The following is a 26,809-nucleotide window of genomic DNA, read 5'->3' as shown; positions in this document are numbered from 1 at the left end:
GATGTAGATGGTAAGGTTTTTGGGAATGATGATTGTGCTGCTGAGGTTATGTGATTTGTAAGGTAAGATAGTGTTGCGTCGACTGTTGGATAGTCTTCTACTGTTCTGGAAGTATATGTACTTGTTTTAAATATTTACAAATTTACTTGAGAATGGGACCATCGAGGTTGTGGAGGTGGGAGGATCGAGTCTGTAAGAGATGTAAGAAAAGGTGAATTATCTCAATAGCGTAGATCTGGTAATATCAATCCTTCATAGTCTACGAAGAGATATGGTGTGCAAAGAGACAGTTCAACGCATGTGTAGGTCATTACTTGCATGTGAAAATCTGTTGGTTGGATTGTACTGTATAGTGATAGTGAGTTCTTTGTTATGAGGAAGTATATTAGTTTGTCTCGTGACATAGGAGGAAAAGTGATAGAATGGATTAGAGCTTGGATCAGTAACAGAAAACAGCGGGTCACCATAAATGGAGTAAAATCCAGATGGGGTAATGTTACTAGTGGGGTTCCCCAGGGTTCGGTTTTGGGTCCCTTGTTGTTCATTATGTACATAAACGACTTAGACGATGGGATAAATAGTGATGTTAGTAAGTTCGCGGATAACACTTTAACAAATTGTTCACATGGTGAAATGGCAAATGACCTTCAATATCTTTACGTGTAGCGTGTTAAACGTAGGGCTACACAACCCCGAAAATAGATACAGCTTAGATTACACGCATTTAGAGAAAACTCAGTGCGAGAGAGACTTGGGAGTTCTAGTGAGTCCGGACCTTAAAACCAGGAAACAGTGCATTAGCGCCAGGAATAAAGCTAACAGAGCATTAGGTTTCATCGCTAGGACGGTAACGAATAGAAGTGCAGAGGTAATTATCAAACTCTATCTAGCGATAGTTAGACCCATCCTTGACTATGCGGTACAGTTTTGGTCTCAGTCCTATAGAATGGACATCAATTCACTAGAATCAGTACAGAGAAGAATGAACAAAATTATACATGGACTCAGAAATTTGCCTTACGAAGAGAGGCTTAGGCACCTTAACTTACACTCTCTGGAAAGACGCAGAGTGCGGGGTGATCTAATAGAGATGTTCACGTGGGTCAAGGTCTTTAACAAGGGTGATGCAAACAAGGTCATCATATTAAAACAACAGGGCAGGACTCGCAGTAATGGAATTAAACTGGACAAATTTAGATTTAAGAAGGAAATAGACAAGAATTGGTTTACTAATAGGGTGGTCAACGAATGGAATAGACTTAGTAACCATGTAGTGAGCACTGAAACTATCAGTTGTTTTAAGAAACGGTTAGACAACTTTATGGATGGGGATGACAGGTGGTGATGGATATGGAGCTGCCTCGTGTAGACCTTATGGTCTTTTGCAGTCTCCCCCATTCTTATGTTCTTTTGCTCTTATGATTGTGGTAGTGTCTCCCCAAAGGAATTGTCTTGCATTACAGTCTTGCATTGACAAGGGGAGGGGATGGATGGGATAGTAGTTGAGGGTTGTAGTGGAATTATAAGGGTCGAGGTTTGTACAGAAGGTTATTGTATATATATTTTTTTCGGGTGGGAGGACTGCGAGTGTTCGGATGGGTAGGGGGTGATGAATCGGTTTGTGGATGAGGGTTTTAGTCGACTGGGGGGACTCTGGGGTTGTATATGAGGTTTTCGTACCTCCGATGGGTTCGGGGTGAGTTGCTGGTTTGCAGGTTCTAGTGACACTGGTGAGAGCGATATAGTGGTTTGTGCAGAGAATTCATGTACTATGTAGAATCTCTCTTGGCGTGGTTGTTTGAGTGGAACATATGGAGAAGGGTTCGTCTGACGGACTGTGGGAGAGACCTCAACACTCCTTTAATGACATAGGTCGGGGCAAAGGTGTAGCAGAGGGTTTTTGTTGTGTTTGGAAGGACTGTTGCACCTTCCATATCTTACTTGTTTCATAATTTGTGCTGTAGTTGTAGTGACCTTGCTTGGGGGGGGGGGGGTCCTCATCCAGGTAAGATTGAGGGAGTATGTGAGCAAAGCGGGTCCTAAACAGTGCTGCTCAGTTGTGCATACTACTACTGACTTGTACTGCTCCTATCCCAGTGCAAGGCGACCGATGAACCTGTAGTTCCTACTGCGTGGGCTGTCACTAAGAGCTTCTAAAGATTGTCATCTCCTGACCCCACCGTCACGCACCATTGGACTGCGTTTGTAAAAGAAAATTGAATTACTGTTGGATAGCGGGAGGATTATTTTTTTTTTTTTTACTGTGACTTAATATACTGCCAGTGTTAGTTGCTACCTCAACATATAGTATTGACTTCCCTTGCGAGAGTCTGTCCTAGGGGACACCACGAACAGGCGATGAGCCAGCAGAGAGGTGTGGAGGAAAGCCTAACCTCCCTTCTGATTGAAGATGTGTTGTTTTGATACAACGTATGATTATTTATAGTACTTTGCTTTGTACTGTTTGCAGATTTTCTTTGCTTTTGCTAGTGTATGGTTTTGTCGCATGTATTTCTTTGAAACACAAACTTAAATCCTTTTCTTCGCAGGCGGCGGCGAGGCGGAGGCGACGTGAAGGCGGGGCCCGCGTCCAGGCCTGCGGAGCCGCCCCGCACCACCTGCGGCAACACCCGCAGCAACTGTGACACCCACGGTGTCAACCAGAGCGGCAATAGCGGTGAGGTACGAGCTCAGCTTGGGCCACCTTTCGCAGCCCATAAGCGCGCAACACAACAGCCAATCAAGTGTTCTTGTTGCCCCCATAGCCATTTGTGTCCCTCGTGCCTGAACAACAGTAACAATAACCAACAAACCGTCGACCCGCGTGAGTGTCTACCCCATGGGTCTCGTGGACACCTCCGGCGTGAGGGTCATGTAACGGGAGCCCCGCGTCCAACAATGGAAGGAACCAAGAAAACCATGAAAAAGCTATCAGCAGACTCCGTGCGAACTAGTCAACTCCGAAACCTCTGGGACAGCGTGAAGAAATCTTCGAGTGACACAGAGTACGAGGATGTGGATGATTTAGAAGTGGAGGGGCTCATGTCCCCGCTGGCGGAGCGCACGAGCCCCATTGGGGCTTCCCACAGCGAGGGAAACAACAGTCAGAGTCGTGGTCCTGATATGACGGATCAAGAGGATGAAGACGAGGAGGAAGAGGAGGAAGACCCGCAGCCCGGCTCCTGCCTTATCCATCGTCGCCAAGACTATGGCTCCGACACCTCACTGGATTCCCTCGGTAGTCAGCACTCGAAAGCGTCTCTAGATTCGCGCATGTACCGTGTGTCCGGAAATTCGAACACTTACAGATCGTCCAGGACGTTCTTCCTCGACCTGACCGGAGACGGTGAAAAAAGACCCTGTGTCTCAGAACTATGCAGCCCTTCTGAGAGCTTGCCTCCGGCCATGCCCCAGTCGCCCACTGAAACGAGGAAACGGTGGGACAAATCCGTTTGGCCGGAGATCGAAAAGGGCCTCCGGAGGAACTTCAGTGTTCCCGATATGGGACAGGATGACAAAGGGCCGCGGAGGCGGAAGAGATCACCCAGCCCGAAGCAGAACAGTCTTGACGACAAAGAGAAGAGGCAAGAGATCATAGATGCCGTCACTCGTCGCCTGTACCCTGGAAGCGGACCCGGGTTTGCCAAAAAGGAGAAAAAGGTACAAGATAAGCCCAAAACGCAGCGTGAGAGACTCTGTCGATGTCGAAAGAAATCCCAAAGCGAGTCTGATTCCGGGTCAAATACGACTCCTCGCGTGCCAAAGAAGAGTTCAACTGACAAAAGCAATAACAGTACCACCGCCATTGCTGCCACCACCACCATCACCACTACAACCAGTAAACCCAGTGCTTCTGCTCCCATCAGTACGTCTTCCACTTCCTCCTCCACGTCCTCATCTTCCTCAAAGATACCCTCCGACATAATTTCTCGCGTTCCTTTCGTCAGACGGTCTTCTCTGGAAGCCCCTCCTGGGAGCCACATCCCCGTCCCGATCCCAGGGCCTCTAAGGCCTGAGAGGGACAGGTCTCCATCCGCTGCTGAATCTGATTCTGCATCTGCCTCTCAAAGTGCCAAACAATCCAAAAGCTTAGCTAAACGAGAAACAAAAGCCCCAGTCGCAGCACCTGATACCTCTACTAGTATCAAGACTATAAAACCAGAGACAAGAGCTCCAACCAAAAATAAAACTAGTCAGTACACAGAAACAAAAGCTACCTCGCAGGATTCCCCTGGCGACGCTAATGTTTCGAAGGACTCTTCGGATACCACTCCGGCCGAATCTCAAGGAAGGAGAGTTCTGGTGCCTATACAACCAAACCCAGACCTCCTCAGTGACGTGGCCGAGGCTGACATGATGTTCAGCCAGTATGATTCCGAAGTCAATAGCGAGAAACGGAAGATCCCGCTCACAAAAAACCTTGAGGCTCTTCAGAAACGCCTGGCATCACTGAGTGAAAACAGCGAGCAATTTTCCGACGACAGTCTGGAGTTGCATACGCCCGACGAGGACGCGGGGGACCCGACGGAGCCTATGAACCTGTTGAGAAGACCCAATGACGACGTTTTAACCACGAGTAACATCAGCACCTTCAGCAAAGACTCATTGGAAGAGAGTACCTGCCTTGAATCCGACATTAAAGAAAATCTCAACCCCCCGGCAAGATCTTTACTTCCAGAACTGTGCAATCTTGGGCGTGGTATGCCAAGATCACCTGGATTTCCAGACCTTCATGCTCTCACGGCTGCTACTCAAAACTCCCAGAATCTCGGCGAAGGAGCAACTCCAAATCCATACGAATCTCACCAAATAGAACAAACCCCCAAGACTGAATCAAATGATAAATTCGTGCCAACTCGAGCCCCCAAGTTAAGTGAACGTCATGACTCCTTCATACAGTCTTTCTTCCGATCTATTTCGCACCCAGACCGGAGTGACACTAATTTTGAGATTGAGGAAGAGGAGTTGTCCTCCGACGAAGTCAGTAGTGCCTTGGTAACACCCAAGTTTGCCACGCCGGCTCACGCCACGCCAACATCGAACCGTTCCCTTGAAGAATCGCCCACTCACGTCGTTCAAGACGTCACCAACGCGAATATTACCGGCCCTCTCCCCGACGATGTAAAATATGAGTCTTATCACCGTTCGCAGCCTGTTAACCAGTCCTCCTCCCCGTCTACACCCCAGCAGCAGCAGCTGTTGCAGCCCCCCGATGCAACCACAATGTCCCCAATGACTACGAGAAGGCTCATTCGCGAAAGAGCAGAACGACGCATTCTAGACACATCGAGCTCGGAAGACAGCGACCCAGATTCGCGTCGCAGAACCCGGAGGCGAAGAAAACATCGGAAGACCACACCACCACTCATTAGCGTTCCCACCATTGATATCGTCGAAATGCAAGACCAGAGCGAGGAGTCTGACGATTACTTATCGGTGCTCCAGTCCTCCCCAGAAAAGCGAGAGGGAACCAAGCAGGAGGACGATGCTCGGAACAACAACGCGAATCTCAATGCCAGTACTGTTCTAGACAACGCTCGAAGTCTCGCAAAGCTCGAACAGGTTTCAAGATCTGCAGTGAATAATAAAACTAATAAGAACACTAGAAAAGATACTTTGACGAAAGAAATGAAGAGAGAACATTTCCAGCGCATGGGTCATGTGGAAGCTTACTCTGTCCTCACAAATTTGCAATGTTCTTCGGTGGAAAATACCCTTGTGCCTGTAGTTGACACCGCCCAGCTTCTCCAGAAGACTGCAACTCGACTGAGGCCATATTCGCCCACGATACCGTTAACTCCGCAAAACACCTTAGAAGCAAGTCTTTCTATTGATGATCCACAGTTTTTAGTGGGTGGTGAAGTGAGGTCGCACAGGAAAGATGAGATTGCATACAGTCTTCTTCAACCATCAAAACCCACAGGAATAGAAAAGAAAGAAAACCCCACAATAACTAAATTGCTCTTCGCATCGTCAGAGAAACTCCATAATTTGACAGAAGATCAAGAAATTAAGAAGCCTCTAGAGACCCAATCACCTACTCGTAGTGTCAGTCGTGCCACCGACCTCGAGGAGGACTATGAGACTGCAGTAGGAGAAGAAACACCGTGGCATGAAAGCTCCTCAGAATCCAGGGCCTCCTTCCGCACCATCGAAGAGAACTCAACGTCAAATGTTGATTCCGAGGGCACCACGACTCCAGTCAACACTGAGAGCTCCCCAGACAAGAAACAGAGACAGAAAATCAGCAACACCATTAACGTGATTCCCAGTTTTGATGTGACCCAACACGGTGTAGACAAAAAGTCACTGAGCCAAGAAAATGATCAGTTCTTCGTCCCAACGAGTCGTAGATATTCCAACCGATCGCCAAGTGCGAACAGAGAGATCAGTGATAACAATGGAGGTCTTCGAGCGGAAACTCAATGGGATCCCAAGAGGCATATGGAGAATCTGACCATAGAATCCACTGACTCAGGAGGCGGCAGCCCCGCACCAGCCTCTCCCAACAGTGAAGGTTTTTCAACTGAAACATCATGGGAGGAAATGGTACTTGAAGAAGTCAATGCCAACCAGCAAGAAGTAGGTAAATGCGAAGATTTAAAGAGTATGAGTCAGTATACTCCGTCCACCGCCCGAAGACTCCTATATACTATCGTGGAATGCAGTGAAAGTAGCAGATCAGAGGGTGCGTGCTCAGAGCCAGATCTTATTCCTGACGATTGGCGAGATTCTACCAGCGAAATAGAATGCGGAGATGATGGAGCTTCGGCTGACGGACATCTAAGCTACAATGGTAGTGAAGATCGCCTAAGTTCCTCCGATGACACACTTCTAGACACTGTGCGTCACGGCGAAGATCCACAACCAGACTCGCTCTTGGGTATTCCTGATGAAATTTACGAAGGAAAGGCCCTTACAAGTGCTTACAAGGGATTGACAAAGAACTATGCTTTAACTACTGAAGAAGGAAACGTAACAGGAGACTCCTTGGAACACTTACCAACAGCTTCTCCTTCACCTGAAAACAAAGTAAATAATATGAACTTTCCACAAACAAATAAAGAAGGCTCGAATCTTACAACCTCAACAGCACTAACTAAAATGACAGCTAACTCGATGAACAGAGATAGCACAGGTCTTGATAAGGCCGATACTTCTATGGGCAATTCTCAAAAGTCACAAGCGTATCCTATCACACCCCAGAACTCCTTCATGGAGGGCTTTGGAACCGAAAATCAAAACGCGCCCGTTGATCCAAACAAGTTGAGTATTTCCTTAAGGACAGAATTCCCGCCCATGACTCCTCAAAATTCTATTTGCTGTGAAAACTACGACAGAGCTATGGTTCTAAACGACAAATTAACCAATCTCATGGAGTCAAGAGGCAAGGAAGACTCCAGGCAAGAAAATTTTGGGACCGAAAATCAAAACTCGCCTATTGATCCAAATAAGTTGAATATTTCCCTAAGGACAGAATTCCCACCGCCAACTCCGCGAAATTCTATTTGCTATGAAAACTACGACAGAGCTATGAATTTAAAGGATAGATTAACTAATCTCATGGAGCTAAGAGACAAGGAAGACTCCGGGGAAGAGAGCTTTGAAACCGGAAATCAAAACTCCCCTATTGATCCAAACAAGTTGAGTGTTTCTCAAAGGACAGGATTCCCGCCGCCAGCTCCGCGAAATTCTATTTGCTATGAAAACTGCGACAGATTGACTAATCTCGTGGAGCTAAGAGGCAAGGAGGGCTCCGGACAAGAGGACTTTGAAACCAGAAATCAAAACTCGCCTACTGATCCAAACCAGTTGAGTGTTTCTCAAAGGACAAAATTCCCGCCGCTAACTCCGCGAAATTCTGTTTGCTATGAAAACTACGACAATGCTATGAATTTAAAGGACAGATTGACTAATCTCATGGAGCTGAAAGACAAGGAGGACTCCGGACAAGAGGACTTTGAAACTAGAAATCAAAACTCTCCTACTGATCCAAATAAGTTGAGTGTTTCTCAAAGGACAAAATTCCCGCCGCCGACTCCGCGAAATTCTATTTGCTATGAAAACTACGACAATGCTATGAATTTAAAGGACAGATTGACTAATCTCGTGGAGCTAAAAGGGAAGGAATATTCCGGACAAGAGGACTTTGAAACCAGAAATCAAAACTCGTCTACTGATCCAAACCAGTTGAGTGTTTCTCAAAGGACAAAATTCCCTCCGCCGGCTCCTCGAAATTCTATTTGTTATGAAAACTATGACGACGCTATGAACTTAAAGGATAGCTTCAATCACATGAGACTAAGAGGCAGGGAAGACTCTGAACAAAAGGGCTTTGAAACCGAAAATCAAAACTTGCCTATTGATCCAAACATGTTGGGTATTTCCCTAAGGGTGGAATTCCCACCGCCGACCCCTCGAAATTCAATTTGCTATCAAAACTATGACGATGCTGTGAATAATAAAGCAATAAATTTAAAAGACGAATTGACTGATCTTGTGGAACTAAGAGGCAAAGAAGATTCTGGACAAGAGTCGGGGAACATTTCCCTCGCAGAAGAAGCCTACGAAATTTCTGACGTGGAAGAAACACGCCAGGAAGATTGTGAAACATTCCTTGAATCCCTCGAGAGGAGTTTCACTCAAACTCGTTCAGTTCTGAGCGAGAACGATGGTGACCTTTTAGACTTGGTTAGCAGAAGCAGTGGGGACAGGGCCCCAGTTGTACAGGTAGTAACTTCGGCTAGTGCTGCACCAGTAGTAATCATAAGCACCCAATCTTCTACCCCATCAACCGTCGACAAAGAACACAGTGCCAAACCTTTTGCTAGTGCCCCAAACAGCAGCGGTCCGAATAGTGCCAAACCAGTAGTTGCAACATCATCTTGCCCTGTTCCTCGTGCAACATCGGACCAAGATGACTTGAACGAGGAAAAGATCTATAGAAGTAAAGAAGAGATGAAGATAGACAAACAGACAGTGAATAAGAAAAGGACAGATGAAGAAGAGAGTAGAGGTAGAAAATATGAAGAGAGAGGAACTGGAGATGGTGCAGTTGTTGAATTGGACGAAAGAGGAAAGATTGTAAAAAGAGAAGGAACGGAAAGAAGCTCTCTGACTCAGTCAGGTAGGGAGACTCCTCTACCTCGACATGATGAGTCTCAACCACCGATTAGTGATAAAAGGACCGAAACTAGTGAAATATCATCAGATATTACAAGCTCTTTGTCATCATCTACATCATCATCATCGTTTTCAATAGTTAAGAAATCTCTTTCTTTTGGTATCTCAATCCCCAAACTTTCTAGTAAAAAATCAAAGGCTTCAGATGTAGAGGTTAGTTTGCACGATAATCCGCCCACAGCACCATTATCTAAAGCGAACGAGAAAGAAGAAGAAGAAGAATTAATAAGACGCAAACTAGAGGCAGATATGTCGCGATACCTTCATGTTAAGTTAAAGCAACTCGAGGACTCTAACGTCACAAATGACCAACAGGAGAATCTGAATGATGCGAAAGTTGAAGACGACTCAAAGAAACAGAATTCAGTTGACATGAAAGAGTCTTCGGTAAAAGGAACTGTCAAAAAACTAAAAGAAGATTTGGCCAACATTTGCACAAACACTGACGGACAAGATATTAGCGGACTTGAAAATAGGATCGCCAGCCAAAAGGCCAGTTCACATACTAAAGAATTCAACGAAAATAAAAACGCACCCAATGAAAAGAAATCTCTAAGAGATTCGGATTCTCCCCTTAATGATGGCGTGACTTTGGAAAAGCCTACTCTGAAAGATTCAAATGATCTTGTTCCAGAACTTAAGAAGGACGAGAAGATATCTTCTAGCTCGCAAGATAAAAAGATCTTGAGCAGTCAAAGACTTCAGTCACTCCAGGAAATGGTGGAGAGTATCCGCCACAGTCAAGACTACGATAACTGGAATATGAGAAGACCTTACAGTCTAGATCTTCCGTCTACGACCATGCCTAATCAAGAGGTTACACAACCTCAAACTTTCAAGGACTCCAAAGGCAAGGATATACCAGCTAAAGACCTCCGTGAGCTTATAAGGCAGAACAGCTTACCCTCAAAAACAGGCTCTCTTGATATCGATAATCTTTTACCAGAATTGCGCTCTTCACTCATGCCTCCGAGCCCCAAGGAAGAATTGATGGTAGCTTCGTGTCGAAGACCGCCACCGCGACCCCCATCAGCCACCAGCCTCAATAACGACAGCAAGACAGCTTCCGAAGTCAAAGTGCTTCCTTCTCACACGGTGGATGCGGCACCAATAAAGACAACAGACCAAAGCTCAAATGGGACGGCAAACAAACCGAAAGAGCCCAAACTCTTTTTGCCCCTGAAGACCAACAACTCGGATACTGGAAACAGTAATGGCCGAAATGGGGACTCAAAAATGAAGGATGCTAATCGCACCCGCCACGTGGAGAAGTTAACTTCAGATTCTTGGCATGGTCATTTCATCATGGAACATGACCGGTCGGACCACTGGACTACATCGGACGAAAGCATAACGTTCATTTTCATGAGCCCATCAGAGGAAAAGGAAGCAGACCCAACCAAGGACAGCAGGGATCAGATGAAGCAGGTCGAGAACGCCTACCGAAGCTCTTCTGACCTTTCAAACATAGGACTCAGCGCCGGAATACCGGATGAACACAGGAAACCACAGTACGACTTGTACAAAGCGAGTCACACTACCCGAGGGAGACTGGAGCGATCTGCCTCTGTCGACAGCATTTACATTGCTCTTCACAAATTTGAACTGATAAAACTCAAACATGAAATACAAAGGACAAGTAGTTTAGAAAATATCATCACAGAAGAGCTTGAGGATATTATCGAGAAGGGAAGGTTGTTTGATAGCAACGACTTCAAGGACGAAGAAGACGACGAAGACGACGACACACCAGTGGTACTCTCCCCCGTTCAGGAGAAAAAGTCATTAAACAAGGAAGTCACGCTTGACCTAACGGAGTATAAAGAGGTGGCGGTTAAGAGAGCAGAGTACGAGTACATGAAAGAGATTGCCAGCAGTTCTGATGATGACGTATTCTCAGGTCACATGACGCCTACAAAGACATTTGGGCAAAAGGCATGGTGGGATTTTGAAAGCCTCGTCATGGGACGTCCTCCAAAGATAATTGTCAAAGCAAGCTCAGAAGAATCGAGCAAATCATCTCCTCAACTCCACAAAGGGCGAAAAGACTTCAGTCTCAACAAGAAATCTGTGTCGTGGACCGACTTGGATGGGTGCGGGGCTCTCGAGATAGAGGTGCCAGACTGGACGGAAATGCAAGACCTTGTAGTGCCCATCACGAAGCCAAAATCCATCATGAAGAAGCCCAGCCTTGAACCCATTACATCAGGCTCCACGCCCACGCCCCCGACCCCTCCACAGGAGGGTTTCACGGCACCGCAGCGTCCATCCGTGCCCTTGGAGCGAACAGTGCCGCCCCCAGTACCTCCACCACCTACCATCAATAAAACCGTCGTCGACGCAAAGAACGAGTCTTCCAGTGATAGTGATGACCTTCCACTCCCCCGATCAAACCTCAAAGAAACCTTCCGGCTTCAGTTGCCGGAACATATTCGAGAACGTGTTCGTAAGTCCTCTGCTACCTCATCCGGGTCTTCAAGTTCCTCGTCGAGTAGTTCATCCAAATCATCCGGTACATCATCCACCTCATCGAGCTCGTCCACAGAGGAAGATGCGTCCCCAACGAAAAATGGAAGAATTCCTAGTTCTATAGACAAGGCCCTTCCACCTCTCAAAGAGCCACACTCAGCCCCTCCCACTCCTTCCACTAGTTTCAACGCAAATCCTACAACGACTCTTGTGAGTACGTCCAGGAGAAAGAGTGAGAGCGACCTCAGTGGAGGTGTGGCATCAACAGATATACACGGTGCATCACAGACTTGGATGGCGTTGTCCAAGGTCATGATGGAAGCCGGAACGATCTTGAGGACTCTTTCTGAAACATCCCTAGTGCTACACGAACAGCTTGTCAGTCCTGGGGTCCAAGGAAGAAGAGTCTCTTTACCAAGCCTACCGGAAGAGACTTCTATTTCCAAAAACGTAACAGCCATGACACCTCTTTTAAGATCATTCATACCTAAGCAACTCGTCTCGGTCGGAATCCAAACCGAAACTATGGAAAACAACACCAAGCGTGAAACGCGCTCCGTTTTAGCTCAGACTAGCCTGGATATTCCTCAACATGGCGGATCCCCAGCTTACCAACGGCCATCATATACAGTGAACGTGATCGATAAGAGCGAAACATCACCTACCGAGAAGACGTTAACTGTGGACAATCGGATGGGGGTGGATAGGAACTTGGCCCAACAGCAAGACTCCGAAAACGCCAACGACACGGGCAGGAGTGAGCTGACCGACAACAGAAGGGAGGATATTAACGCCAACGTTGCCCAGTCGCATTTGGTTCCCCATCTGACCAGCCCTTTGGCAGGTGGCGGAGGTATAGTGGATGAACTCAACCTTCTACGAAATGAAAGGGAGAGACTGAACCGCTTGATCAACAAGTACGAGAGATCTTCAATCCTGTTAACGAGGCAGAGCTACAACCTGAACCTGAGGAACAACAACATTAGCCCGATGGAGACGACAGCGACGACTTCAACTCCACCAGCTGTTCCGTCATCGATATCACCCCCAAGAAACGTGACCGAAACTGTACAGAATGTCTATGAAGCTGGGAACGAGAGACCTCCCTACTATAAGTACCTCAGCTCAACTAGTCAGAAGTACCTCTCTCTCTACCAGAAGCGCCTGGAGGATTCCTGCCAGCGTCTGGAGGAGCGCCTTGAGATCAATGCCAAAAAGAGGCAATTGAGGAGTCAGCTCCTGTCCAATAAACACTCGCATTTAAGTCTTACTAGTTTATCGGGGACGGAATCTCCTTCGAAACTTTCATCCACAGAAGTGAAGAACTGGTCTATCCATGGCTCTCTTGATCTCGCACAGCAGTCCTTCAGCGACGGCGGCAGCGGCTTAAGGCTGGGCACCGGCACGACCTCCTCTTCAAGTGTGTCTCTACCCACCATGAGTCACTGCAGTCCAAGCAGAAACCCGAAAGACCCTTCCTCATCACCCTGCTGCTGCATTTCTCCCTCGCATCGTCATCACCAACACACGCTCTGTTCTTCCCCAGCCAGAACGTCACCCTTCGGTCACTCCTCCGCCCTCTGCCACAATCTGCCTTCACACTTGTCAGACTCTCATGTGGCTTCCTCCTCTTCGACGACGACTCCGCTGTCCACACAGCAGTGCCGCCAACAGCTATTGCAGCTGCGAAGAAAACTAATCAATGCCTCCTCAAGCATGAACAGTTCCTCCAGCTCCGTAGCCAACAGTCCCTCCAGCAGCAGACCCTACGGGTCGTCCATATCCACAACGGGGACTGGCGGTGTGGAAGTGGGGATGGATATCGCGTCTGTGACGTCCCTCCGAGGTCCCTATAGACGAAGTCACGCGGCCTCTTTGGGAGAACTACCTGGTGGAGGAGCAGCACTCGGGCAGGTGTCATGGTCGAGGGGTCTTCGAGGGTCCTCTGCATCCGTGGCGAGTGACACCGAAGCCTACTACCGACTTCGACCTCAGCTGAGCCTCGATTCGGACTCAGACTCTGGTGCCTTCTCCGCCAGTGGCCTCAACCTCCGACACACGCGAAGTAACCACACTTTCCTTTAACATTGCTGAAGGAGGCCTACCCTTCTTCCAACCCTCTCAACACTCCTATTATTAATATGATCTCATCCAAGAGCTTTACCAGACTAATATGTGTAATTTTGTACAGTCATTAGAATCTAAGGCAATCAAGAACTGGGGAAGACGGCACCAGTCTCCTTGTCCTCCACAACATCGGTCATTTGGCCGGTGGAGTAACCCCAGCAGCTTCCTTATCTGGCAGTCCAACAATGACGTCATGGCTCTTAAGTATCCGGCGTGACAATCTCAGGGTTAGACTAGCTGCGGGTTCTTCATAGGGCTATTACTGTTTTTGAAAATTTGGTGTTTTCGAGGGTTCTTCATTGGATTGTTACTCGAAAACGTCCTGTTTTCGAGTTTTTCTTAGGCCTGTTACCTGAAAATTTTGTGTTTTCGCCACCTTTAGGGACAAGTCCGTCATGTGGTGAAAGCATTGGCACTGGTAGTGGCGAAGTCAGTTGCTGCAATGGTAGTGGTATCAGTGGCTGAAGTGATACCAGACCAGGCATATCAGTACAGCAAATGACAATCATGTCTGCCTAAGACCATTTTGGAGCAATCGACACTTGATGCAAATGCGTGTTGGTGGCAGTGACCAACTATGTTGATAAGAACTACGCAATAAAGATAATAAAAATAAGGCTAATATTACTAATACTTCTCATAGTGATATACTGTACCATAATCATGATAATTACAATGAACCTTTTTTTAGTGAACATAGTATTCTTTACATACAGCATTACCTTGTTTTATAATAGTTATGTTATTGTTTCATGTTAGTGGTAATGTAGATACAAACAAAATAAATATGAAATATTAATCTGCATTTTATTGAATACCATGTCCATAATCCCATCTTATGAATGACAAATTTCAAATATGTGGTAATCCTCTCAGCCACATGTCAAGGACTACCTTGGACTACAGATTTCGCTTGGGAACTGCTCTAACTAAAGGCAGGTCCTACAGAGGCAGAAATCCAAAGATTTGTCCATTACCTCAAATTTGGCTGGGCCCCATGCACAAAACCTTAGGCCCAGCCACATGCAACCTACCTTTAATGATCCTGAATATTACTGTATTGTACTTCATTGTCTTTAATTCATCAGTACTTCTATCTCAGGAGACATTGCACTGAGATAAAAGATCCCAACAGGATTATGGATTATGGCAGTAGCTTTGAGTCAATTAGTGGAGTGTGGGGTAAATATGATAACATATAATTGAATGGTAGGAGTCTTAGTGTCACATTATAAAGTGTGTACAATGAAAGTTTATAATTTGAAAAGATTTCTTTGAATGAAAAAATGTGGAGAGAAGACAGGATTACAAAGGATTACAAAGGCAAAGCATGCCGACAGGAGACCTTTTGATCCATATCTAGGTCGGATGAAAAAAAAAAAAAAAAAAAAAAAAAAAAAAAAAAAAAAAATAAAAAAAAAAATAAAAATAAAAAAAATTTAAAAAAAAAAAAAAAAAAAAAAAAAAAAAAAATCATATTAATAATAAATTAAAACTATAACAATGTAAATAACAATTAAAATACATAAATAAATGCATTGGTATAGTTGAATAACAAACAAACAGGTAAATAGTAAATGATAATAAATTGACATATAACTAATAATAAATGAAAATCAGACAGACAAATTATAACAAAACAAAAACAAATAATATAACATAAATTATAATAATTACAGCATCTTACTTAGGTATTTATCTAAATGATTCTTAAAGCTTCGAACTGAACTACATTGCACTACCTGTGCAGGAAGTTTATTCCATTCATTAACTACACGGTTGGCAAAGTTGTTTCTACCTACTTCCAAATTGAATCTATTTCCGGACAGTTTGAGACCATTGTTTCTTGTCTGATTCTCATTCAATGTGAAAATTTGGTCACTTTTGATGTTGTCAATTCCCTTTAAAATCTTAAAGACCTGTATCAAGTCACCTCTGAGTCTACGCTTTTTTAGGGAAAACAGATTTATGTGCTTAAGTCGATTTTCGTATGATTTATTTTTGATATTTGGAATCAGTTTTGTGGCTCGCCGTTGTACCTTTTCCAGTCTGTCAATGTCTTTAATGAGATTCGGTGACCATACGGAAACAGCATATTCCAAATGTGGACGAACTAACGATTTATATAGCTTGTTAATGAGTGATGGACTTTTGAAATCAAAAGATCGCGCAATCAATCCCAGAATCTTATTTGCTTTCTCAGAGGCTGAAATACACTGCTTGGATGATTTGAGGTCGTTACTGATAATTACGCCGAGATCTTTTTCACTATCCACTTTTGTTAACGAATTTCCAAATAACTTGTAATCGTACTTACTGTTATTTTTACCTATGTGCATTACCTTGCATTTACTTGTGTTAAATTTCATTAGCCACTTTTCAGACCATTGCTGTAATTGATCTAAATCTTCTTGAATATCTAATTGGTTTGAGTGATCATTTGCCACTCCGCACAGTTTTGTATCATCAGCAAATTTGGAAACAGTAGATTTTAGTCCATTGTCTATATCATTTATATATACTATGAATAGAAGTGGCCCAAGAACGGAACCCTGAGGAACTCCACTTGCAACATTTTTCCATCCAGAAGTTTTTCCATTTAAAACAACTCTCTGTTTTCGACCTTTCAACCAATTACTAGTCCAACCTAATAGGCTACCACTTATTCCATGCTGATGATGGTTCTCTTAAAGATACTATGAATAGTTCAAGGAGGATAGTGAACAATTTTCAAGGGCAGTCTAGTGGTATATATGACATTGGCAAGTTGGAGGATCATTTCCTATAATGAAGTGGCCACACATGAATTAGGAATGTTTGTTCTTAGGCATACTAGTGTTGTTTAAAGATTTCACTTATGTTGATGTCACAATACCCATGGATTACATGGGCTTTGACTACTTTTAGATGGTTTGTTGAGTTTTGTTCCCAGTATCACAACCATGTTTAGCATGGTTGATTGAATAACTGGTTACTACTCTTACTGGCAGTAGACTGAAAACAATTAATGGGGTGGATGTAGCCCTTCAAGCTGCCTAGTCAGCTTTTTCATTGCCAGGGATGCCTACATGGAATGGCACCCAGAATACAAATTTCAAGCAAAGAGAGATCTGGATGAATCATGAATGGATTTTGTGGACCAGTGAGTGGCAGGAGTTGAAGGTGAAAACTGCTTGTAAAGCACTTCGTGAATTGTGGACAATATATAAGGCAGTGAGGCAAAGAGTTCAGCAGTAAAGAATGAGGGAAATGGGAGGGAGAGATCCAGGTCTTGTTTAACTTGGGAACACTGCATAACTCACTCCATGGTTTGAGCAGGAGCCATTGTTTGTAAGTGTTGATATTCATTGAATGGGTAAATAGATAGGAGAGAGTTTCATGTCAAATGGTTGCAATTAGCATTTAATCTTTTAAGTTGGCTAAGATGAGGTAGAAGTTATTGGAGGAAGTTGTCATGGGGCTTGGTTAGGTGTTGTTGTGTGCAGGATTTTGTTGGCAATTTCTATTGTAGATAGTAGGTCTGCCATATCTTTTGCATAATGGATGGGTACTAGATAGATATTTGTCGAATTCTTGATGAGTAGTAGAGGTTCCAATAGTGTGGGAGATTGGGTTGGTAGGGGGTGCTCCTGATAAGGTGTAGTGGATATCCAAAGGAGTGTTCATTTTTTAAAAACAAACTTTTTAGTAGAGTATTATGCAAGACACCTGTGCTAATGCACAAGTCAAGATAATACATTGGTTCTAGCATTCAGAGGGCCATAGGTGTATCAGAGGAGTAAGCTTAACATCTATAGTCAAGTTTACTGTTACAAATACCTGGAACAATTTCCAGAGTATTTGTTTATCTACTCCCCATCTTGTGTGGGGCAGTAGTTTCAGGAGATCACAAGCTCAGGCAGGATGCTTTTAGTTATTTGAGGTGGGGAATTCAGGTGAGTTTGATATTGCAAATCAGGGCAAGTAATATTTTGTTCTGTTGCTGGGAGGGTTAGGTTTCCTGTTTGTATTGAGGCCATGTCTTTGCAATAACATCATCTAAAAAAGTGCATGCTGACTGATTTTGAGATGGAAAATCAAAATACTTGGTCTCCTGCCCAATGATGTACTCAGGTTATGACATCTTGAATAAGGCAGTTGGTATGAGCTAAGCTCCGACACAGAACAGGGCTAGATTATCAACATACAGGCTAACAGTTATCTTATAAAGCATTACAAAGGAAGAGCATGCCGACAGGAGACCTTTTGGTCCATAACTAGGTCAAATATGGAAAAATAAATAATAAACAAATTCTCTCACCTCTCACCATACACCAGGTAGGGCGTTGCCCTGTCAGCGATGATGCCTTACGAAGTCCCTCCACAAGGCCCTATCAGCATACAGCTGCACTCTCTCCACCACCTCCTCCATAGTTCTTCCTCTTGACTCTATTGCTTGTCTGATACCGTCTCTCCATCTCATCCTGGGTCTTCCTGTTGGACGCTTTCCTTGTGGCTGCAACTGGTAGTATTTGAATGGGTACTGTTGCTCATTCATCCTCATGACATGGCCAAACCATCTTAATTGGCTTTTCTCTACATATTCTAATATTGGCTCTTTTTCCAGCTCTCTTCTCATTTCTTCATTTCTTATTTTGTCACAACTTGTTACACCTTTTATTATTCACAGTACTCTCATCTCTGCTGGTTGTATCTTACTTTTCAGCCTTTCTGTCAATGTCCATGTTTCTGACCCATATATTAGAACTGGTCTTAAAATAGTTTTGTAAATTGTTATCTTAACCTGCCTGGGTATAAGTTTTTCTCGCATCAGTGGATATAGCGTTCTTAAGTTATTTGTATGGCACTGTATTCTATTTAATATTTCTTTTTCCATTTGACACCTTTCATCTATCTTTACTCCTAGGTATCTAAATTCAACTAATTTCAGTTTTTCGCCTTCCAACCATATTTCTATCTCTTTTTTTTTGCCTTGCGACCATCATTACTTCTGTTTTATTTGTGTTTATTTTCATTTTCACTCTTTTCAATGCACTGTTCCAAGCAGTTAATGCATTTTGAAGTTCAATGGGGTTGTTTGCAACCAGTGCAATATCATCTGTATATGCCAATGTGATAACTCCTTCTTCAGATCTTAAATTTTTCATACATCTGTCCATAAAAAGTACAAAAAGTAATGGAGATATAACCCCACCTTGTCTTACTCCAGAATTTACATCAAACCAGTTATCCTCACGAGTTTGTGTTCTTACAGCGCTGGTACATTTACTATATAGACTTTTGATTGCTCTAACAAGTAATCTATCTACACCATATATAGGGTCTTCCAATGTGTCCCAAATCATCTTCCTCGGTAGCCTGTCAAAGGCTTTTTCTAAGTCAACAAATGCTATACACACTGGTTGATTCTATTCCCATCTCTTCTCCATCAGCATTTTCAAGGAGAAAATTGCATCTGTTGTACCTCTCTCAGGTCTAAATCCATACTATCCCTCCTTTAATTTCTCTTCTACCATCACTCTTAGCCTTCTTTCAAGTATTCTTTCATATCTCTTCTCCACATGTGATAATAAGGAAATTCCTCTCCAATTTTTGCATTCTGACTTGTCGCCTTTCTTTGGTACTTTACATATAATGGCTTTCCCCAAATCCTCTGGTACTCTACCTTCACAGCAAGCTACATTAAAAATTCTCGTTAACCACTCGACTGTGTTTTCATTTACTTTTAGCAGCTCTACAGGTATGCCATCGCATCCAGGACTTTTTCCATTTTTCATTTTACTGATGGCAACTCTAGTTTCTTCAATAGATATTTCGTGGTAGTAGTTTAGTCTCAGGCTGGTGTTTTCACACTCATTGTCTAATTTCTGAGGATTCAATAATTCTGAGAAATATTCTCTCCATCTTTCATCTACTTCGTTCTCATCTGTTAGTAACACTCCGTCTTTATTCTTAATTGTATTTACTACTGTTTCTTTGCCCCTTTTATAACTCTTCGCCAGACTATATATGAGCTTCCTAGTTCCCAGCAGATCCTCTTCAAGTTCTTTTCCCAATTTCTTCCAAGAATCTCTCTTGGCACTTGCTTTTACTGTCTCTGTTTCGTTTCTTGCTATTTCGTATTCCAGTCTATTTTCTAAATGACTGACTCTTCTTTTTAACAACATCTCGGACTTCATCCATCCACCATATAGTTTTCTTTTTCCTTCCACCACTAATTTTCTTGGTCTCCAGGACCTCTTTTGCTATTTTTGTAATTTTATCCTTCATGTCTATCCATTCTTCTTCAATGTCTCTGGATTCTTGCGGCTCGCTCAGATGAACTTTTGAAATCTTTTCCTTATATAATCTTGCCTTTTCTGGTTCTTTTAGATTCTCTAATTTAATTCTTTCTCTGATTAGTTTTTTCATTGGCTTTGGCTTCTTAATGTTTAGTTTCGCAAGAACTAGACGATGATCTGAGTCAAAGGACACCGATGGTATGCTCTTGACATCTTTGAAAAGTTTCTTGTTAGTTGTTAACATAAAGTCAATCAGTGATTTTTCAGTATATTCACCAACTACGCTATTCCACCGATACCAGCTCCATTTATGACTTTCTCTATGCTGGTAAAAGGTATTCATCACAGACATGCTATTACCTATGCAGAAATCTATCAGTCTTTCTCCTTCATCATTTCTTTCTCCAATACCATGTGCACCGATGACGTTTTCTATATTATTCCTCTGTCTTCCTACATGTGCATTCATGTCTCCCATGACAACTTTGATAGTATTTCCACATGAATCCAGGGTACTTTGCAGTTTTGTATAGTACTCTACTTTTTCTTATTGAGGCCTTCCCTGGTGAGGTGCATATACCTGCACAAAAGTTATTCTTTCTGCATCTACTTTTATTGTTATTGCTAGGATTCTTTCATTAATATAAAAAAGGTTCTCTACTTTTTCTGCAATTATTGGTGTTAGAATAAAGAGAAACAAATAAACAAACAAATAAAGAAGCAGATAAAGGAATAAAATAAGTAATGATGAAAAATAAACAAAGAGAAAAATGACAATAATTTATGATAAATAATAACTAAATAATAAAAATAAACAGGTACATAATAATAACTAAATAGATAATAATAAATAAATACATGTATATACTATGGGCTTTTTTCTTTTACAAGGGAGGTACTCAAAGTCAAAGGTATAAATCCACTCCCACCCATTTCATCCCCTACAGGGTCTAACAGATAAATCTGTACAAACTTTGAAGAGGTTTTAAGCACTTAAAAAGTAACATATGGCAATTCTGATTGTTTCCAGATACTTCCATTTGTCTAATAATTTAGCCAGTTGTATACTAGCACCGGTGCAATAAACATTAAGCAATGGAACAAGCCAAACGTTCAGCCATATGCGAACTTCGTCGCGCGGGTCACACTCCTAGCGCCATAATAAGGATGCTAAAATACTCCAGACAAACTGTTTACGATGTTTGTAAACATTTTGATGAGACCGGCGAAGACCAACGAGCTGCTCACAAGCCCAGAAGGGGCAGAATTCTAACACCTCGCTTTTTAGCTGGTCTCAAGAGAAGTGTCAATGCAAATCCAGCCTTACTATTATCGACATTGGCAAAGAAGAGAGGTGTCAGCACAATGACAATTCACAGAGCATTAAAGAAATTGGGATTAACCTCATTCTCACAAGCAAAAAGACATCTTTTGACACGAAAAATTAAAGAAATCCGCTTGACCAGGTGCCAAAAGCTGTTGAACTGGATGAAGTCGAATGGCTCGGTCATCAAGTTTTTTTCCGACGAGAAGATTTTCACGGTTGATGCGACTTTCAATAAGCGGAATGATCGCTGGATAGCCTCCTCATCCTCAGAGGTTCAACACAAGACAACGACGAAGAAACCAGCAAGTGTCATGGTGCTCTGTGTGGTGTCAACTGAGGGGGACGTCTTCACTCACTTCTTCAACAACAAGGAGAAAGTCAATGCCGTTGTCTATTGCAAAGTTCTAGAAGAGAAAATAATACCCTGGATGAAAGATAAGGCTAGTGGCAACCAGTTTGTCTTCCAACAAGACTCGGCTCCAGCCCACACAGCGAAGAGGACCACCAACCTTCTCGAAGGGTCAAATGTGCAGTTCTGGAACAAAGAGTTGTGGCCCTCAAATTCGCCAGACCTAAACCCTTTAGATTATTATTTTTGGGCGCGAATTGAGGCCAAGGCATGTGACAAGCCACACAGAAGTATAACAACCCTGAAGACAGACATCAAGAAGGCTGTGGGTTCATTATCAAAGTCTGAGATCATCAATGCTGTATCCAAGTTTCGTAAACGCGTTGAAAGCGTCATAACAGCTGAAGGTGGTTACATTGAATGAAATCATTGTTCTTATTGCCTTTTCTAAATATACTGAAAATTTCATAACTCTCTGTTTATTATAACCCGAGATATTAATCTTAAAACATGTGATAAGAAGTTGTACGGATATATCTGTTAGACCCTGTACATACTCCACTCCCAATCACCATCCCTCCCTCTTTTCTTGGCTCCTCCTGGATGACGGGTCATCCCTGCATCTTGCCCACTGCCCTGTGTCAGAAGCAATGCAGCAAGACACAGCACATTCACAACAAGGCCACTTTATTTAATTGGCGACCCCTCTCTTCATCCCCTCATGCAGAAAAAGAGAAGATGGGGAGAAATCCCTTTTGGCTGCATCAAAATATCATTCACACATACTCCCTCACCCTTTATCCCCCACCCACTCCCCTATATGCATCACAGCATCATCCATACACAATCATTCTCCACCCATAACTAAACAAATAAATAAAATGGCAGGCATTACAGCATATTTCTTAGGTGCTTATCTAAATGAATCTTAAAACCTCAAATTGTAGTACATTGCACTGCCTCTGTAGGAAGTTTATTCCATCCATTTATCATACAGGCCAAGTTGTTTCTACCCACTTCCAAATTAAATCTACTTCCTGAAAGTTTGAGACCATTATTTCTTGATTGATTTGCATTCAGTGTGAGAATTTCATCACTTATGATGTCAATTTCCTTTAGAATTTTAAAGACCTATATCAAATCACCCGAGTCTATGCTTTTTTGGGGAAAATAAATTCATGTGTTCTAGTCAATTTTTGTATGATTTGTTTCTGGTATCTAGAATCAGTTTCGTAGCTCACTGTTATATTTTTTCCAATCTGTCAATGTTTTTAATGAGATTCAATTACCATACCGTAACAGGCCTTTATGTACCATTGGCTGCTATGTACCACCTGCTGCTATGTACCATCCCTGGCTGCTATGTACCATCCATGGGTACTATGTACCATCCATGGCTGCTATGTACCATCCCTGGCTGCTATGTACCATCCATGGCTGCTATATATGTACCTATGTAACATTATTATTAACATAATTAATAATAATGTTTATTTGTTTGCCACGCAAATAGAGAATAGAGCAAATAGAGCTCTCCTCATTATTTGCTTCAAAAAGGACAACTTAGGAACTTCAGTGAACTTGATCAGTATTTACTTCCTAACTCCAGTGGACTTGCATTCTCAATTATCCTTTTTATACTGCCATGGCATCAGCACTTTTCCTTTGTTCAGGATGTGGATTGTGTGTTCACCCTAGACAGGAAGCCCTTATCTGTGATGGATGCAACAAGTGGTGTCACCACTTATGTGGTACAGTAATATCACAATCTGAGTACTGGAATATAAACAGACAATAAAAACCTGGTGAAGTTTTCATGTGATGTTGCCCAGACTGTCCTGCCAATGACCTTTTTAATGCCTTCCCAGTTGAAGAGCAGCCTGCAACAATCAACAACACACCCAATGGCTTCAACATCACACTTCCTATCATGCCAGCTGCACAAACATCATTAGATGATGAAGCATTACCAACAACGATCTTTGCAGACACCCCTGTGACCTACAAAATTGTTTCTGCTGGAACAAGAAAAGGCACCTCTCTCCTCACTGATTCTTTGGGTTTTACATACACCAAGAAGCAAGAGTCATCTGTCTCAGTCACATGGATATGGAGCTACTATGGTAAAAAGTGCTATGCAACAATTTCACACCAAATAGGAACAATGAACTTCAAAAGTGGACACCACCAACACACACATCCTGGGGATCCTGGTGCTGAACTCAAAGTATTAGCACAAGCTTTCATTAAAAAGTCTGCTTTGGAATTTCCATTTGCATCATCTGGGGAAATAGTAAAGAAAGCACTCTCAAGCTGTGAAAATTCAGATGTTCCATTACCAAATATAAACACTCTAGTCAGATGCACCAATCGCCCTAGGGAAGGACAACGTCCAAAAAACAAAACACCCTGAAGATATTAGTTTTGAATTAAACACAGGTCATGTTCCACAGGACTTTCTTCAAGCTGATCCATTTGAAAATGGACAGCAGCATCTCATATTTGCAAAACCAATTCAGTTGCAACACCTGTCCAAATCTAAAGTTTGGTACGTGGACAGAACTTTTGAAATTATTCGTACCCCTTTTGTTTAACTTTTAAAAAGTATGCACAGTTTTATAAAGAAGGACGGAATTATGAAACAGGTTCCCTCGTACTTTGTCCTGATGTCAAGAACAAAGAAAAAGAACTATGTAGCTGTCATAAGAAAAAGTACTGATTTAACGTCAACATCTGTTTATGAAGTTGTTTTGGATTTCAAAAGAGCACTATGGTCAGCAGTGAGTGTGCATTCCCGAGGCTTCCCTTGATGGCTGCTGCTGGTTTCACTGGGCCCAAGCAGTGTACTATAGAGTGAAGAGACTAGGCCTACAAAATGCCTATATTAATCAACTCGCTGTGAGACAATTCATTAGGCAGATAATGGCGCTGCCAAACTTACCTCCATCTCATATGGAGCCAGCTTTCCGCCATATCACTGGCCAGCCGCTTCTTGATCAGCGACTTCAAGATCTCATTACCCACTATGAAAAAATCTGAATCAGGAACGAGATGCATCCTCCACATTCTTGGAGCTCTTACAAGCGCCCTGTTCGGACTAATAACAATGCAGAAGGGTGGCACCATGCAATTAACAGGGTAGCAAAAACCAATTCTATAAGCATGTACCTCTTAATTAGTATTCTACATGACGAATCTAGTAGAATTCCCATGGTTGTAAAATTAGTCAAACAAAAGAAAATGTATAGATACCAAAGGAAGCATGCTATCCAAAAGCATATTAACCTTGATGACCTGTGGATGGATGAAATACGCGAACAAATCCATAACAACATCAGAATTTCTAAACCGGTGTGCTGAACTGATGGACTATACTGAGGAGTAAGCCTATATTAAGTCAATGTACAGTATGCTGAATTTCATTGATTGACAAGCTTTAATTATTGTATACAGTTTTAATATGTTTGTGCTTTTGTGTTATCTTTTAATGTAGCTTCATTACTTTTCTATAACGTGTTTTTAATTTTTTCTTACAATAAATATTTTATCTTCCTACTTGGTATCTGGTACATTACTGCCTTGTTTGGTACATACAAGCCAAAGCAGTGGTACATAGGAGCCAGTACATAGCAGCCCAACAATGGTACATATAAGCCAAAGCAGTGGTACATAGGAGCCGGTACATAGCAGTTGATGGTACATAGCAGCTAGTATTTGACCATATCTTATACAGCATATTCCAAATTTGGGTGAACTAACAATTTATATAGCTTATTAATGACAGATGGACTTTTAAAATCAAAAGATCATGCAGTTAGTAATAGAATCTTATTTACCTTCTATGAGGCAGAAATACACTGCTTTGATGATTTGAGATCATCACTGATAATTATACCAAGATCCTTCTCACTATCCACTTTCGTAAACAATTTTCCAAATAACTTGTAACCCTACTTATTGTATTTTTACCTATGTACATAACCTTACACTTACATATACCAACAGCTTTTCCTCCTTACAAAGGAGGTAGCCAAAAAAAATAGGCATAACTTCCACTCCCACCCATTCCATTCCCACATACTCCACTCCCATTTACCACCCCTCTCTCCCTCTTATCTTGGCTCCTCCTGGATGATGGGTCATCTCAGCATCTCGCCCACTGCCCTGGGTCAGAAGCAATGTAGCAAGACACAGCACATCCACAGCAAGGTCACTTCATTTAATCGGCGACCCTGCCTCTCCCTCCCCACATGCAGAAAAAGAGAAGTCAGGGGAGAAATCCCTTTGGGCTGCATCAAAACATCATTCACACATTACCTCACTCCCCCATCCCCCACCCACTCCCATGCATCACAGCATCATCCATACACAACCATTCTCTACTCATCCCTATCTTCTGTCTTCTCCCATCCTTCCTCAAAAGCCAATTCCCCTTTTATCCATCCATCTCATTCTTGGTTCCCCCCCCTCATGTTCACTCCTTTCATCTCTGCCTTCCACACCTCTTTTAATAATCTTTCTTCATTCATTCTTTCCATGTGTCCAAACCACCCCAATACTCTTTCATCAACCCTATCTCCCAACTCCCTTTCCACCTCAACTCTCCTCCTCGTTTCTCACTCTATCCAGCCTAGTAACCCCTACCATCCTTCTCAGACATTTCATCTCAAACAAATCTAAATTCTTCCTCTCTTATGTTCCATGTTTCTGCCCCATACAGTGTTGTTGGCACAATCACTCCTTCATACAATCTCATCTTACCATCCATTCCCAAATATCTATTCCTCATTACACTTTTTAATCCACCAAGGCATTTACTTGCTTCTCTCAATCTATATTCTACCTTCATCTCCACTCCTCCCTTTCCTGCCACATTCGCATCCAAGTATCTAAAACTATCCACTTCCTCCAGTCTCTCTCCTTTAATACTCACTTCCAATTTGCTGCCATCCTCTCCCCTTGTATATCTCATCACCTTACTTTTACCCACATTTATCTTTAAACTTGCTCCTCATGCCGCCTACGTAGGCGGCACCGTATGGAAGAGGTTAACTTCCTTTTTTTGCACACCTT

The 26,809-nt window shown here is 42.9% G+C and overlaps 2 protein-coding genes across 4 annotated transcripts in view; one reads left to right on the top strand and one right to left on the bottom strand.

Moving 5' to 3' along the window:
• The window catches only part of LOC143037419 (uncharacterized), a 617,678-nt gene extending 603,100 nt beyond the window's left edge, over window positions 1-14,578 (top strand). For all 3 annotated transcript variants that reach the window (XM_076205579.1, XM_076205578.1, XM_076205580.1), the window contains one exon: window positions 2,550-14,578. In XM_076205579.1, the coding sequence (XP_076061694.1) occupies window positions 2,550-13,737 (11,188 nt within the window). In that variant the 3' untranslated portion in view covers window positions 13,738-14,578. The remainder of the gene's footprint in view (window positions 1-2,549) is intronic.
• spidey (hydroxysteroid 17-beta dehydrogenase 12 spidey) overlaps window positions 1-26,809 on the bottom strand; it is a 74,672-nt gene that overhangs the window by 6,219 nt on the left and 41,644 nt on the right. The window lies entirely within an intron of this gene.

This window comes from Oratosquilla oratoria, chromosome 22 (assembly GCF_046742065.1).
Source record: "Oratosquilla oratoria isolate Oo_2021 chromosome 22, ASM4674206v1, whole genome shotgun sequence".
NCBI classification, from domain to species: Eukaryota; Metazoa; Arthropoda; class Malacostraca; order Stomatopoda; family Squillidae; genus Oratosquilla; species Oratosquilla oratoria.
The sequence above is the reverse complement of the archived record's forward strand: the minus strand, read 5'-3'. Positions and strand labels throughout refer to the sequence as shown.